The sequence below is a fragment of the Pristiophorus japonicus genome, chromosome 7 (assembly GCF_044704955.1).
Source record: "Pristiophorus japonicus isolate sPriJap1 chromosome 7, sPriJap1.hap1, whole genome shotgun sequence".
Taxonomy (NCBI): domain Eukaryota; kingdom Metazoa; phylum Chordata; class Chondrichthyes; family Pristiophoridae; genus Pristiophorus; species Pristiophorus japonicus.
This window is the reverse complement of record NC_091983.1, coordinates 242,483,795-242,500,398: the sequence shown is the minus strand read 5'-3', so window position 1 is coordinate 242,500,398 and position 16,604 is coordinate 242,483,795. Positions and strand designations below refer to the sequence as shown.

Sequence of the window (16,604 nt, the reverse complement as noted above, 5' to 3'; positions counted from 1 at the left end):
TCCCGATAATGGGGAAGTCCAGAACCAGTGGTCACAGTTTAAGGATAAGGGTAAGCCATTTAGGACCGAGATGAGCAGAAACGTTTTCACTCAGAGAGTTGTTAACCTGTGGAATTATCTACCACAGAAAGTTGTTGATGCCAGTTTGTTCGATATATTCAAGAGGGAGTTAGATATGGCCCTTACGGCTAAAGGGATCAAGGAGTATGGAGAGAAAGCAGGAAAGGGGTACTGAGGTGAATGATCAGCCATGATCTTATTGAATGGTGGTGCAGGCTCGAAGGGCCGAGTTGGCTACTCTTGCACTTATTTTCTATGTTTCTATGTTTCAGTGTCATAAGAACATAAGAAATAGGAGCAGAGTAGGCCATTTGGCCCCTCGAGCCTGCTCCACTATTCAATAACACCATGGCTGATCTGATCAGCTCCACTTTCCTGCCTGCTCCCCATAACCCTTTACTCCCTAATTGCTCAAAAATCTGTCTATTTCCACCTCAAATATATTCAATGACCCGGCCTCCACAGCTCTCTGGCGCAGTGAATTCCATAGATTTACAGCCCTCTGAGAGAAGAAATTCCTCCTCATCTCAGTTTTAAATGGGCAGCCCCTTATTCTGAGACTATGTCCCCTAGTTTTAGTTTCCGCTATGTGGAAATATCCTCTCTGCATCCACCTTTTTGAGCCCCCTCATTGTCTTATAAGTTTTAATAAGATCACCTCTGATTCTTCTGAACTCCAATGTGTATAGGCCCAACCTACCCAATGTATCTTCATAAGTCCACCCCCTCAACTCCAGAATCAACCTAGTGAACCTTCTCTAAACAGCTCCACTGCAAGTATATCCTTCCTTAAATTCAGAGACCAAAACTGTACGAGGTACTCCAGGCGTGGCCTCACCCTGTACAGTTGTAGCAGAACTTCTCTGCTTTTATACTCTATCCCCCTTGCAATAAAGGCCAACATTCCATTTGCCTTCCTGATTACTTGCTGAACCTGCATACTAACTTTTTGTAATTCATACACAAGGACCCCCAGGTCGCTCTGCACTGTAGCACTTTGCAATTTGTCTCCATTTAAGTTATAATTTGCTTTTCTATTATTTCTGCCAAAGTGGATAACCTCACATTTTCCCACATTATACTACATCTGCCAAATTTTAGCCCACCCACTTAGCCTGTTTATATCCATTTGCAGATTTTTTGTGTCTTCCTCACAATTTTCTTTCCCACCCATCTTTGCATCATCAGCAAACTTGGCTACATTACACTTGGTCCCTTCATCCAAGTCATTAATATAGATTGTAAATAGTTGAGGACCCAGCACCGATCCCTGTGGCACCCCACTAGTCATTGTTTGCCAACCAGAAAACATGACCCATTTATCCCGACTCTCTGGATGGAGGAGGCCCTGGAGCTGGTAGCCAGGAACACTGGTGGCAGAGGGCTCCCAGTGGTCCCCAAATGCGGCACTCCATCCCTAGGTTCCGCACCACCACTGCGAACGACAGATGAGAGCAAGGACCAAGATCCTGCTTCTGCATCAGAGAATGTTACCCCCATGGCACCCCCTGCTCCCGTACCCGTGCAACAACCGCATCTGCCTTCATCCCCCCAAATGAGGCACCGCCTGAGGAGCTCCTCGGCCAGGCGCCGTGGAGCGAAGAGGGAAAGGGGTAGGGGTGGGGAGAAGAAGGGAAGTGGGGAAGGAAAGGAAATCACCTGCGCAACATCAATCAACGTAAACTTTAACTGGCACCAAGGTGATGGGCACCATTGATGTCTGAGCTGCACATACTGCAGTGTCTCAGCATTGTCACTCACATCAGTGCTCTTTCAGGCAAATCTTTCAGATATTAGCTCCTCATGTAAGAGTGGGATTTAACAAATGCCAGCCATACCGCTGGCGTTCGTTCCGGTTAGTTCCACTTTTTGTCAGCAATTTTTTGAGTGAGCGATATTGTGGGCGATATGTGTGTGAGGTGGTGAAATTGACGATGGGCGATCCCTGTTGTGTATAGAACTCCATGAGGCTGAGTACTGTGAGCTAAACTTAGTGTGACCTTAGTCTTCTTTATTACAACTCCAGAGTGCCTAAACAACATGGCAGCCAACCTTTTATACTGGTCCTGCACGTGTGTGCAGGTGACCATTAGGACTCCAACAGTCGCGCCCTCTGGTGGCAAGTATTACTGAACATCACTCCCCCCCCCAAAGTCTTCGGTACAAGTTGTTTATAAGTTGAGGCGATCCGGAGCCCTTCACTTCCTGATTAATCATCTAAGTTCAAACCCTGGCATGTGTGAGTTGGCCGGACCATTGCTGCACTGCACCACGGCTGGTCTGACCGGACTGTCAGGAATGGTGGGTTCATCCTCGTGATTGATAGCGAGGTTGATTGCTGGTTGGGTGTGTGTTGGTGGATCGTTGATGGTGATGTCCTCTTCAAATCGTTCCTGGTTGTCAGTAAATCGCAATTTGGTCTGATCTAAATGCTTTCTGCACGTTTGGCCATTTAATAGTTTGATTATAAACACCCTATTCCCTTCCTTGGCCAAAATAGTGTCAGCAACCCACTTGGGACTATGACTGTATTTCAGGACAAACAAGGGTTGTTAACATCAATGTCACGTGAAACAGCAGCACGATCGTGGTACATGTTCTGCCGGTGTCGCCGGGTTTCCATTTGATCATTAAGATACGGGTGGACTAGGGAGAGCTTGGTTTTGAAGGCTCTCTTCATTAACAATTTTGCCAGGGGAACCCTAGTGAGCGAGTGGGATCGCGTCCGGTAACTGAGCAGAATGCGAGACAAGCGGATCTGCAGGGAGCCGTCCGTCACCCGTTTCATGCTCTGCTTGATTGTTTGGACTGCCCGCTCTGCTTGACCATTAGAAGCGGGTTTAAACGGAGCAGACCTGACATGCTTGATGCCATTGCGGGTCATAAACTCAATGAATTCCAAGCTGGTGAAACACGGTCATTGTTACTGACAAGGACGTCGGGCAAGCCATGAGTGGCAAACATGGCCCGAAGGCTTTCAATGGTGTCTGTGAACGTGCTGGATAACATGATAACATTCAATCCATTTGGAGTAAGCATCCACAACTACTAAAAACATCTTTCCTAGAAAGGAGCAAGCAAAATCTACGTGGATCCTGGACCACGATTTGGAGGGCCATGACCACAGACTTGGTGGAGCCTCCCTTGGTGCATTGCTCAGTTGCGAGCAAGTGTTGCACAGATACATGCATGATTCCAAGTCCGAGTCAATGCTGGGCCACCAAACATGCGACCTGGCAATTGCCTTCATCATAACAATGCCTGGGTGGGTACTGTGTAGGTCGCGTATAAAGGTTTCCTTGCCTTTTTTGGCAAAACCACGCAATTACACCATAAGAGAGAATCCGACTGGATGGACATTTCATCTGTGCATCAGTGAACTGGCTTAATTTCATCTTGCATTTCCACGGGAACGACCGACCAGTCCCCATTTAGGATGCAACTCTTTATTAATGATAGCACAGGATCCTGGCTGGTCCAGGTCCTGATCTGGCGAGCTGTGAAGGGTGACCCCTCGTTCTCAAAAGCATCCATGACCAGTTGCAAGTCTGCGGGCTGCGCCATTTCAACCCCAGTGGTGGGTAAAGGTAGCCGGCTGAGAGCATCGACACAGTTTTCAGTGCCTGGTCTGTGGCGGATAACACAGTCATAAGCGGATAATGTTAGTGCCCATCTTTGAATGCGGGACGAAGCATTGGTATTTATACCTTTGCTCTCTGAAAACAGCAAAATGAGCAGATTGTGGTCAGTTTCAAGCTCAAACCGAAGTCCAAACAGATATTGGTGCATTTTCTTAACCCCATATACACACGCTAACACCTCTTTCTCGACCATACTATAGGCTCTCTCAGCCTTAGACAGACTTCTAGACGCGTATGCAACCGGTTGGAGGTTGCCCGATACATTGGCTTGCTATAACACACAGCAGACCCCATACTATGAGGCGCCACAAGCTAGCACGAAATGTTTACATGGGTCATAGTGTACAAGTAACTTATTTGAACATAGCAGGTTCCTGGCCTTCTCAAAGGCTGTGTCTTGACATTTGCCCCAAACCCAGTCGTCACACTTGCCTAGCAACATGTGCAAAGGCTCTAACAACGTACTCATCCGGCTAGAAAGTTACCAAAATAGTTGAGGAGTCCCAGGAACGAGCGCAGCTCCGTCATATTCTGTGATCTGGGTGCATTCTTGATGGTCTCTGATTTTGACTCTGTGGGCCTGATGCCATCTGCTGCACTCTTTCTCCCCAAAAATTCGACTTCTGGCGCCAGGAAAACACATTTGGAACATTTCAGCCTGAGTTCCATTCTGTCTAGGCGACTTAGAACCTCTTCTTCCAGGTTGTGTAGATGTTCAATGGTGTCACGACCAGTGATCAGAATGTTGTCTTGAAACATAACGGTGCGCAGAACAGATTTCAGCAAACTCTCCATGTTTCTCTGGAAAATGGCTACAGCCGAAGGAATCCCGAAAGGGCACCTGTGGTATATACAGCCCTTTGTGTGTGTTGGTGCACGTCAGTCTTTTCGAAGATTCAGCCAGCTCCTGTATTATGTAGGCAGAGGTTAGGTCCAACTTGGTGAATGACTTCCCCCCTGCTAACGTTGCGAACAGGTCATCCACCTTGGGCAACGGGTACTGGTCCTGTAGTGAGACTCGGTTAATTGTTACCTTGTAGTCTCCGCAGTTTCTGACCGTGCCATCGCTTTTCAACACCGGAACAATTGGACTAGCCCACTCGTTGAATTCGATTGGCGATATGATTCCTTCGCATTGGAGTCTGTCCAGTTCGATCTTGACTTTCTCCCTCATCATTTGTGGAACTGCCCATGCATCGGGGCCTAAATGGATCTGTACCTTGGTGCCTGTGAAGTTGCCAATGCCTGGTTCGAATAGCGAGGGAAACTTGCTCAGCACTTGAGCACACGAGGCATCATCCACTGAAGATAGCGCTTTGATGTCGTTCCAATTCCATCTAATCTTTACTAGCAAGCTTCTGCCGAACAGCGTTGGGCCATTGTCTGGAACAATCCACAATGATAGGTCATACACAGCTCCATCATACGATACCTTCACTACCTCCAATGACTGGTAGGTATGCAATTTTTCATTAATTGGGCTCAGTTTGGGTCTTTGTGCTTTATTGCCCCACAGTTTCTCAAAAGCCTTCTGACTCATTATTGACTGACTCACACCTGTGTCCAACTCCATGGATACTGGAACTCCATTTAATTTGACTTCCAGCATTATAGGAGGGCTCTTAGTGGTGAAGGTATGTACCCCAGACACTTCTTCCTCGGGTTGAGTTGCCTGTGCTGCGTGATCCACACCGGATCGATCATCCTCTGCCCATTTACTGGAGGTGCCCCATCGTTGCGCAGCCTTTGCACATGTAGTGCTTGAATCGACATTGATGGGCCCGATGATTACCCCCGCAGCGCCAACACGGTGCTAATGGATTCACATTCACTCCCGATGGCGGACTCTGAGTCATCACAGGTCTTGCAGCCGCAGATGTATAGGCCCTGCCAAAAGCAGTTCGGCCTGCTAGAGACGTCATTTTATGCATAGTACTTGCCGGTGAGCTTCGATGTTGAGAAGATATCTGTTTGGTGTTATCGTCCGTGGCCATGCATGCCTGGGTGATCGCAATGGCCCTGCTCAGCTCTAGGGTTTCGGCAGCCAGCAGCTTTCGAAGAATGACCTCGTGGCTGATGCCCAGCACGAAAAAGTCCCGCAGCATTTTCCCCAACGCAACTCCAAAATCGCAAGGTCCCGCGAGGCCTCTCAGGTCGGTGACATAATCCACCATGTCCTGGCCCCCGGAACGATGGTGCGTGCAAAAACGATATTTGGCCATGAGGATATTCTCCTTCGGCTTGAGGTGGTACCGAACCAGCGTGCACAACTCTGTATATTCTTTCTCCGTTGTTTTTGTCGGTGCGAGCAGATTCTTGATGAGGCCATATATTTTAGGCCCACAGACGGTGCGGCGAACAGCCCTGCGTTAGTGTCTCCTTCCAGCTCGTTGGCCACGTTGCTCGAGACACTTGACGAAGGCTTCTCAATCATCACCCTCTACGAATCTCTCTAATATTCCAATGGCAGCCATGGTTGCATGAAGGTTCGTATTCTGGTCCTCGTCGCCAATTCTTGGGTACAGAAGAACTCCACGAGGCTGAGTACCGTGAGCTAAACTTAGTGTGACCTTAGTCTTCTTTATTACTGATACGTCCTTACTATACAGTATAAATGCACACGAGGCCCATGCTTGAGAGAAGGTCAGTCTGTGACCTGTCCTTTATTCCTCAGCACTCAAGTGATGAAAGTGGGTGGAGCTTCCCCTTTTATACCTGAAGGTCCAGGCTAGGAGTGTCTGAAACAAGTTCACCACCTAGTGGTCATTGTTCTCACAGTCGACAACTTAGGTCAGATTATACATGGGTTACAATGCTGGTTGAATACATGACATCACCTCCGCCTCAAAGGCTTATTGTGATCACAGGTTGAGTCTCACTGGTGGTTTACGCTCTCTTGTAGAGCGCCTGAGTTGGGGCTCCGGTTGTTGGGCGCTGGCCTGAGTGTCTGCTGTTTGCAGTGCCTCAGGCCGATCCGGACTGCCCACAGTGACTGGGCTCTCCTCCCTTTGGTTCTGGTGTTCGGTCACCTGTGGTGGAGTGAACTCTCTATCGTGTTCTTCCTCTGCTTCTTCTATGGGGTTGCTGAACCTCCTTTTTGTTTGATGCACGTGTTTGCGGCATATTTGTCCATTGGTAAGTTTAACTTCCAGAATCCTATTTTCCTCTTTGGCAATCACAGTGCCTGCGAGCCATTTGGGCCCTGCAGCATAGTTGAGGACAAAAACAGGGTCATTAACATCAATACCTCGCGCCCTCGCATTCCTGTCATATTACTCATATTGTGACTGGCGCCTGCTCTCAACAATTTCTTTCATGGTGGGGTGTATAAGGGATAACCGGGTTTTGAGCGTTCTTTTCATTAGCAGCTCTGCGGGTGGAACCCCTGTAAACGAGTGTGGTCGGGATCTGTAGGCCAACAGGAAGTGTGATAAGCGGCTTTGTAGGGAACCCCCTTGGATTCTGAGCATCCCCTGTTTGATTATCTGCACTGCTCGTTCTGTCTGGCCATTTGAGGCCAGCTTGAACGGTGCCGTTCTGACATGGTTAATTCCATTGCCTACCATGAAGTCCTGGAATTCAGTGCTTGTCAAGCACAGGCCATTGTCGCTGACCAAGATGTCCGGTAGACCGTGGGCGGCAAACATTGCCCGTAGATTTTCTATCATGGCAGAGGATGTGCTTGAATTTAAAATGTCACACTCGATCCATTTGGAGTAGGCGTCTACTACAACCAAAAACATTTTTCCCATGAAAGAACCTGCGTAGTCCACATGGATACGTGACCAAGGCTTGGCGGGACATGGCCAGGGGCTAAGGGGGGGCTTCCCTCGGTGCATTGCCCAGCTGGGCACACGTGTTGCACCTGCGAACACAAAGTTCCAGATCTGCGTCTATCCCTGGCCACCAAACGTGTGACCTGGCAATTGTCTTCTTCATGACAATGCCCGGGTGCTCATTGTGGAGTTCTCTGATGAACACTTCTCTGCCCGTCTGGGGCATGACTACGCGGTTTCCCCACAGTAGTCAATCGACCTGAATCGAGAGTTCATCCCTGCACCTGTGAAATGGTTTAAATTCCTCAGGGCATGCCCTGTACGTGGCTGCCCAGTCCCCATTCAGGACACATTTCTTGACTAGAGACAATAGCAGGTCTCTATTTGTCCAGGTTTTAATCTGACGGGCTGTCACGGGTGAGCCTTTGCTTCCGAAAGCTTCAACAGCCATGGTCATAGGTGGCTAACGTGAGTGCCCACCTCTGTATGCAGGCCGATGCGTTTGCATTTCTGGCCTTGTTGTCGGCCAAAAGGGTCGTTAGGGGTTTGTGATCTGTCTCCAGTTCAAATTTCCTGCCAAACAGATACTGGTGCATTTTCTTTACTGCATATACACATGCGAGCGCCTCCTTTTCTACCATCCTGTAGCCCCTTTCTGCCTGGGACAGACTTCTGGAGGCATAAGCTACTGGCTGTAACTGACCTTTGGCTGCAACACATACCCGACACCATAGGACGACGCATCGCACGTTAACACAAGTTTCTTACATGGGTCATATAGCGTTAACAGATTGTTGGAACATAACAAATTGCGTGCTCTATTAAAAGCCCTTTCCTGGCTGTCCCCCCCAGACCCATTCGCGACCTTTGCATAGGAGCACGTGTAACGGCTCTAGCAGCGTGCTCAATTTGGGAAGAAAGTTACCAAAAATAGTTCAGGAGCCCCAGGAACGACGCAGCTCCGTCGTGTTACGGGGTCTGGGTGCTCTCTGGATCGCTTCCGTCTTGGACGCAGTAGGGCTGATCCTGTCTGCTGCTACCCTCATCCCCAGGAATTCTACCTCTGGAGCTAGGAAGACGCACTTCGCCTTTTTCAGTCGCAGACCTACCCGGTCCAGTCTGCGTAGCACCTCCTCCAGGTTGTGGAGGTGTTCTTCAGTATCGTAACCCATGATGAGGATGTCATCCTGAAAAACCACCGTCCCTGGAATTGACTTGAGGATGCTTTCCATATTTCGTTGGAAGATCGCGGCGGCTGAGCGAATCCCAAACAGACATCTGTTGTACTCAAACAACCCCTTGTGTTTCGTGATGGTGGTCAGCTTCTTCGACTCACTCGCCAGCTCCTGGGTCATGTAAGTTGAGGTCAGGTCCAATTTTGAAAAAAGTTTGCCACCGGATAGCGTCGCAAAGAGGTCCTCCACTCTCGGTAGCGGGTACTGGTCTTGGAGTGACACCCGATTGATGGTGGCCTTGTAATCACCACATATACTGACTGACCCATCCACCTTGAGCACCGGCACAATCGAGCTCGCCCAGTCACTGAATTCGACTGGCGAGATGATGCCTTCGCTCAGCAGGCAGTCCAATTCGCCTCCTATCTTTTCCCGCATCACGTATGGCACTGCTCTGGCCTTGTGGTGTACTGGTCTGGCATCCGGGTTTATGTGAATCACTACCTTGGCCCCCATGACATTGCCAATGCCGGGTTGAAATAATGAGTCAAATTTGTCCAGGATCTGTGAGCATGATACTCGCTCCACAGAGGAAATTGCATTGATATCGCCCCATTTCCAGTTCATGACAGCAAGCCAACTCCTCCCCAGCAGTGCGGGACCATCCCCCGGGACAACCCAGATTGGCAACCTGTTCTCCGAATCTTTGTGGGTCACGACTACCGTGGCGCTGCCTAGCACCAGAATGATCTCCTTTGTGTATGTCCGTAGCTGTGCGTCCATCGGCGATAATTTTGGCCTCCTGGCCTTGGCCGGCCACAACTTTTCGACCTGTTTGATACCCATCAGGGACTGGCTGGCCCCTGTGTCTAGCTCCATTGATACTGGGATGCCATTGAGGAGCACTTTCATCATTATCGGTGGCGTCCTGGTGTATGAACTGTATACGTGCTCCACATGAACTTGCTGAACTTCAGCTTCCAGCGATTTCCCCCAGCATTCATTTCTGCAATTTCTGCTGGTATTTTGCTCATCTCTGCAAACTCCGGCTGAGTGTGTGCCTCCAAACCTCCAACATGAGCTGTTGTTGGAAACGAAAAGTCCCTTGCCAGTCGATCGTCCCTGACTGCCCCTGTGACTGTCCTTGAGTGCGCCATTAACAGGTGTTGATGGCCCCATTACTGGCCGCATTGTCCCTTGAAGCTGTTCAGCTTGCCATTGTCTCTGTTGAACTCCCCCTCTGGGTTCGACTACATGTTGGGGCATGCCCAATTGCCCTTGTCTGCCTGAAGAACTGTGTGCTGCTTTAACAATGTTGAATCTCTGTCCCAACCATTCCATAACATAGTACCTCTCGTCTGTTCTGCTAGTGGCCATGCTCATGTGGTTTAAATCCCAGTTTCTCATCGCCATTGATACGTCCTTACTATACAGTATAAATGCACACGAGGCCCTTGCTTGAGAGAAGGTTAGTCTGTGACTTTATTCCTTAGCACTCAAGTGATGAAAGTGGGTGGAGCTTTTCCTTTTATACCTGAAGGTCCAGGTTAGGAGTGTCTCCCACAAGTTCACCACCTAGTGGTCATTGTTCTCACAGTGTACAACTTAGGTCAGATTATACATGGGTTACAATGCTGGTTGAATACATGACAATTACAACTCCAGAGTACCTAAAAAACATGGCAGCCAACCTTTTATACTGGTCCTGCATGTGTGTGCAGGTGACCATTAGGACTCGAACAGTCGCGCCCTCTGGTGGCAAGTATTGTTGGTATTAAATTTTTGTTGTTGAACATAACCTTGTTGCGCATTGTCTCAAATAACTGGACTGTTACATACTGGTGATTCCTTACCATGAAAGGGTTAAATACAACTTAACATCAATCAACGTAAACTTTAACTGGCACCAAGGTGATGGGCACCATTGTTGTCTGAGCTGCACACACACAGCAGTGTCTCAGCATTGTCACTCACATCAGCACTCTTTCAGCCAAATCTTTCAGATATCGGATCCTCATATAAGAGTGGGATTTAACAAATGCTAGCCACACTGCTGGCATTCGTTCCAATTAGTTCCACTTTTTGTGGGCGGTTTTTTGAGCAAGTGATATTGTGGCCGATATGTGTGCGAGGTGGTGAAATTGATGATGGGCGATATCCATGGCAGCTAGTTTGGGTAAATCTGCTCTTTACGACAAAAAACAGTGGGCGGGCGTTAATATTGAATCTCGGCATTAATTCCATGTGGAAAGTAAAGCTGGGCGACATTGTGGGCATTGATTTCGCCCATTCTGCTGATTCCGCCCCAAAAAAGTGGGCGGGCGGTAATATTTTTTCCCGGCGTTAAGGACATCGGGTAAGTAACACTCGGTTATAAGTTTCCTAAAAATCCCTGTTAGTTTCCATTTTGTGCCAAAATGGGCGATATATGGGCATTTTCATCATTTCAATGGTAAAATGAGCGTTAAGTGGACATTAAGCATACAAAAAAAGTGGAGGTTCTAGCCCAATATCCCTTTGCAGAATTTTTGGGCCTCCTCACAATTTGCTTTCCCACCCATCTTTGTATCATCAGCAAACTTGGCTACATTACACTCGGTCCCTTCATCCAAGTCATTAATATAGATTGTAAAAAGTTGAGGACCCAGCACCGACCTCCAATCTTTCCTCATAGTCAAAATTTTCCAGTCCAGACAACATTCTTGTAAATTTCCTCTGAACTCTTTCCAGTGTCTTTCCTGTCATATGGTGACCACAACTATGGTCAGTAACTATGGTAAACTTACGACCAAACAAGTATTTGTGAAATTTCTTGACCCCAAAATCAGTGCTCAAGCTTCCCTTTTGATCTGCGCATAATTCCACTCACTGGCATTGAGCGGCGTGAGACAAAAGCAATTGGTCTCTCCTCCCCACTATCTAGTACATGAGAGATCACTGCCCTAACTCCGTATGGAGAGGTTTCACACACTAGCTTGATCTCCTTAGATACGTCATAGTGACCTAACATGTTACTCTCTACTAACTGACGTTTACACTCTTCAAATGATGTGTCTTTCTTTTGGCCACTTGCAAGGGAACTGTTTTCTCAACAGCTCATTCAGTGGATGTAGAAATGTAGCCAAATTTGGGAGGAACTTTCTGCAATAATTCAAAAGACCCAAAAATGATCGAAGTTCAGAGACATTCTTGGAAGTGAGTGCATTTCTGATTGCACCCAGCTTTCCATTGGTTGGATGTAAACCACCTTTGTCTACTCTGCACCCTAAGTACTCCACTGAGTTTTGAAACATCTCAACATCTCTAGCTGTTTGAGCACTTCATTCAGCCCCTTATCATGGATTTGCCTGTTCGGTGCTGAAATACATATGTCATCCAAATAACATGCTACCCCTTCAATCGCTTAGAAATTTTGGTTCATCACCCCCAGGGATATGTCGGGGGCAGAAGACACAGCAAATGGTAACCGATTGAACTGATATAGCCAATTGAACTGATATAGTCGGTTTACTCTTCTGTTGGTACCCCTTCGCAAGATGCCCAGTTTCTTGCAGTAGAAACACTCTGCACATATGGACAGCCTCGAGCGATGTGTTGTCATAGGCACCAATAGCACGATTTCAATGCACTGTTACCTTGGCCAGTTGTTGAGGCCTGGGGCCTAACTGCCTTTTACTTTTAGCCTGCAGCCAATTCACCTCGGTTGTCTGATAACTGGAAATGACGTGGAATTCTCGGGAGTATCGTTTGGCCATATCCATCGACGTAGCTGTCTGACAAGCTTAATCAAATGTCAAGTTAGCGGTCGTCAACAATTTACTTCTGATTCCTTAATTTTTCAACCCACAAACAAAGCGGTCACGCAAAGCTTGGTCCTGAAAGTTTCCGAAATGACAGTGAATGGATAGCTTTTTTAAAGCTACAATGTATTCACTGTTATCCTCACCATTTAATTAATCACGTGTTCCAAAACGATAACTTTCTCGGGGCTGAGGACTGTCGTGCTGTTCTCCTTCAACTGTGTGTCCTTTGGCTTGGCCGCAAATTTTTCAGGGTTTCATACATGCGCTAAAACCTGGAACTTGCGATCTGTCAAGAATTCTTTTGATAGAATGCACGCATCCCCAGGAAAAGGCCTCTGTGGGCTTGAGTGTTGGGCTATTCTGCCCAGAGAATGCCCGTGAAATTCTTGCGGCTGGTAAAAGCAGTAAGACATACTTTTACCAGTGTAAGAGTTTTAAAAATCAGAAAAATAAAGTGTTATCAATCATTTGTAAATTAACAACCCTGTGCAATAAGATAAGTATATTTTTAGCCCCGTTAAAACATGTAAATTTATTTTATCAAAACTTAAATTGTTGTTTTAAATATTTAATTAATTGCCATTTTTATTAATTTTAAATATGTAATTTAAAAAAACGTATTTGATGTGTAGAGATATTTTTCATGTGATCCCCATTCATACTTATGGGGACCGAAATTGCCCCTTTTTATAGCCCTGTTAGCACCTCTGGGGGAGCTAACGGGGCACAATGGCACTTTTGCTCTTGGGAGGGGAGAAATTGCCCCGGAGATTTGGGGGGGGCGCTGTCCCAGCATTCTGTTTCCTCTGAGGGGTGCATGGCCCAATTCCGCATCAGAGGCGGGATTTCCAGGCCGGGCACAGGAAGTTCCAGCCCTGGAAGGTTACCGCTCCCAATCGGGACAAGGAGAAATTTCAGGGCCATGGGCTTTCCGTACATATGGAAACCCCATAAGCATGAATGCGGATTCCCTTCTTTGATTGGTTGGGCAAGCCCAAGTGATCTCAGGTGCGCTTGTGATCCACATGCGCCCCCAAGTGCGTAGTTTTTTGCTGGTCAGAGGCATCCGCCCGCGGGTAGCCTCTGACCGCAAATTCAGCTTCATTGTGTTACAATGTTTATATGACTGTCTACTCTTTATCCCTCTAACACAGTTTTTCCACAGTAGTGCAAGGCTGCTGATCCAAATGAGCTCCCATTGACAGAAGACTTGAAGAAGTGGCTAAACTGTGTATCAATACATGGTGCTGGGAACAAGGTGGCCATCAATCTCTTCAATCACTGATCCAGATGGTCCTGCTATAAACTGTGAACTTGCCGCAGTTATTTAGAAAGGGGGAAAGTCTGTCCTCTGACTCTTGGATAGTCAGGTGATGGGAGAGAAAGGGAGAGTGTGCACCTCATCTTCCATGCTCTTATCTAACCAGAACTTACTTGGTCTCCGTATCACCATGTCCTCTGATCTGCAGATGTACACATCTGATCACTTCAATAACATCATGGAAGCCTGACATCATTTAACCCTCTCCAGACAGTGGGAGTTTAAAGGCACAGTGCACATCAGTAACCAAGCCTAGTGATGTGGTGTTAGTGTAGCCCAAGGTCTGGATGTCATCTGTTTGAGCGGTCATGGTGGGCCTGAAATTGTCACTTCATCCAAGGATGCCTGCAGGTTCTGCCAACCTACTCCTGATTTGAGAGTAGTTGACAATCCATTTGATCATTTACCCAGCTGAAGTACTTTTGGTGTAGGTAAGTTATCTTGTGTGCAAGGAACTTGATTAGGGAAAAATTGAAAAGCATGTGAATAATAAGTGAAGTCATTTTAAACTGAATTATAGAACAGGATTGACTCCATGACATAGTTGTTCATAAATGTAAGCACGTGAGGAAATGATAGAATGTTGACCTGTTGCTTTATTATTAATTGCTCCTGATGCTGTTGTTTTCTCTCCAGGAAGGAGCTGGGACTGCTACAAAAATTGTATGGTCTGTATGATGCAGTGATGACTAATATTAATGGTTACTATGACTTGCTGTGGACTGAACTAGACATTGAGAAGATTAACGCTGAGCTCTTGGAATTTCAAAACAGGTAACTGAACTAGGCTGCCTTATATATAATTAACTTAGCCATTGGATAAAGCATTTTTTAGTGTACTTTCAATTCACAAATATTCAGTACGTTAAGCACTTTGTGAAGTGGAGACCAAAGCATCTAGCAGGTAGGAATTTCCACCGAAGTTACACCAGTTAACTCCAGCAGACCTAGGCAGCAATTTCTTTGGCATCCACTTCATTACTAATGTGACTTCTCCTGATTCCTTCAGGATCTTTGACAGAAGTAACAGGTCAAATAAACATAGTGAGAGAAGAAGTATTAAGAGGTTTAGCAGCTTTGAAAATGGATAAATCCCCAGGCCTGGATGAAATGTATCCCAGGCTGTTAAGAGAAACAAAATAGGAAATAGCAGAGGCTCTGACCATCATTTTCCAATCTTCTCTGGCTGCAGGTGTGGTGCCAGAAGACTGGAGGACTGCTGACATTGTACCATTGTTTAAAAAGGGAGAAAGGGATAGACCGAGTAATTACAGGCTAGTCAGCCTAAACTCGGTGATGGGACAATTATTGGAGGAAATTCTGAGGGACAGGATAAATCTTCATTTAGAAAGACACGGATTAATCTGGGATAGTCAGCATGGATTTATGAACGGAAAGTCATGTCTGACTAACTTGATTGAATTTTTTGAGGCGATAACGAGGAGGGTCGATGAGAGTAGAGTGTTTGATGTAGTGTATATGGATTTCAACAAGGCTTTTGATAAGGTCCCACATGGCAGACTGGTCACAAAAGTAAAAGCCCGTGGGATCCAAGGCAAAGTGGCAAGTTGGATCCAAAATTAGCTCAAAGGCAGGAAGCAAAGGGTAACGGTTGATGGGTGTTTTTGTAACAGGATGGCTGTTTCCAGTGGGGTTCCGCAGCGCTCAGCACTGGGTCCCTTGCTTTTTCTGGTATATATCAATTATTTAGACTTGAATGTAGATAGGATGATTAAGAAGTTTGCAGATGATACAAAGATTGGCTGTGTGGTTGATAATGAAGAAGAAAGCTGTAGACTGCAGATGATATCAGTGAATGGTCAGGTGGGCAGAACAGTGGCAAATGGAATTTAATCCAGAGAAGTGTGAGGTAATGCATTTTGGGTGGGCTAACAAGGAAAGAGAATACACATTAAATGGTAGCATACTGAGAAGTGTAGAGGAACAAAGGGACCTTGGAGTACATGTCCACAGATCCCTGAAAGTAGCAAGCCAGGTAGATAAGGTGGTTAAGAAGGCAAACGGTATGCTTGCCTTTATTAGCCGAGGCATAGAATATAAGAGCAGTGGGGTTATGCTTGAACTGTATAAAACACGGGTTAGGCCACAACTGGAGTACTGCATGCAGTTCTGGTCACCGCATTACAGGAAGGATGTGATTGCACTGGAGAGGGTACAGAGGAGATTTACGAGGAATTTGCCGGGAGTGGAGAATCTAAGCTATGAGGACAGATTAGACAGATTGGATTTGTTTTCATTGGAACAGATGAGGCTGAGGGGAGACCCCATTGTATAAAATGAGGGCCTAGATATAGTGGATAAAAAGGGCCTATTTCCCTTAGCAGAGGGGTTAACAACTAGAGGGCATAAATTTAAGGTAATTGGTAGACGGTTTAGAGAGGATTTGAGGGGAAATTTCTTCACGCAGAGGGTTGTGGGGATCTGGAACTCACTGTCTGAAAGAATGGTAGAGGCAGAAACCCTCATCTCATTTAAAAAGTACTTGGATGTGCACCTGAAGTGCCGTAACCTGCAGGGTTACGGACCGAGAGCTGGAAAGTGGGATTAGGCTGGATAGCCTCTTGTTGGCCGGCATGGACACGATGGGCTGAAATGGCCTCCTTCCGTACAGTAAACTTCTATGATTCTATGATCAATTTCACTGAATTTCACTGAGGTGCAGTATGTGCGAAGGCTGCGTTTCAAGAAGGATGCGGTCACAGAGCTGTGCCATCTGCTACAAACAGACCTCAATGCCTCACACCAGGGTGAGGATGACTCTCTCAGTGGCAGTCAAGGTCACCATCGTTCTCAATTTCTATCCCAAT

General features: G+C 46.8%; 1 protein-coding gene across 1 annotated transcript in view; it reads left to right on the top strand.

The window, feature by feature from the left end:
• The window catches only part of LOC139266712 (dynein axonemal heavy chain 8-like), a 2,132,242-nt gene that overhangs the window by 1,357,618 nt on the left and 758,020 nt on the right, over nt 1-16,604 (top strand). The window contains exon 40 of the mRNA XM_070884298.1: nt 14,413-14,550. Within this exon, the coding sequence (XP_070740399.1) occupies nt 14,413-14,550 (138 nt within the window). The remainder of the gene's footprint in view (nt 1-14,412; nt 14,551-16,604) is intronic.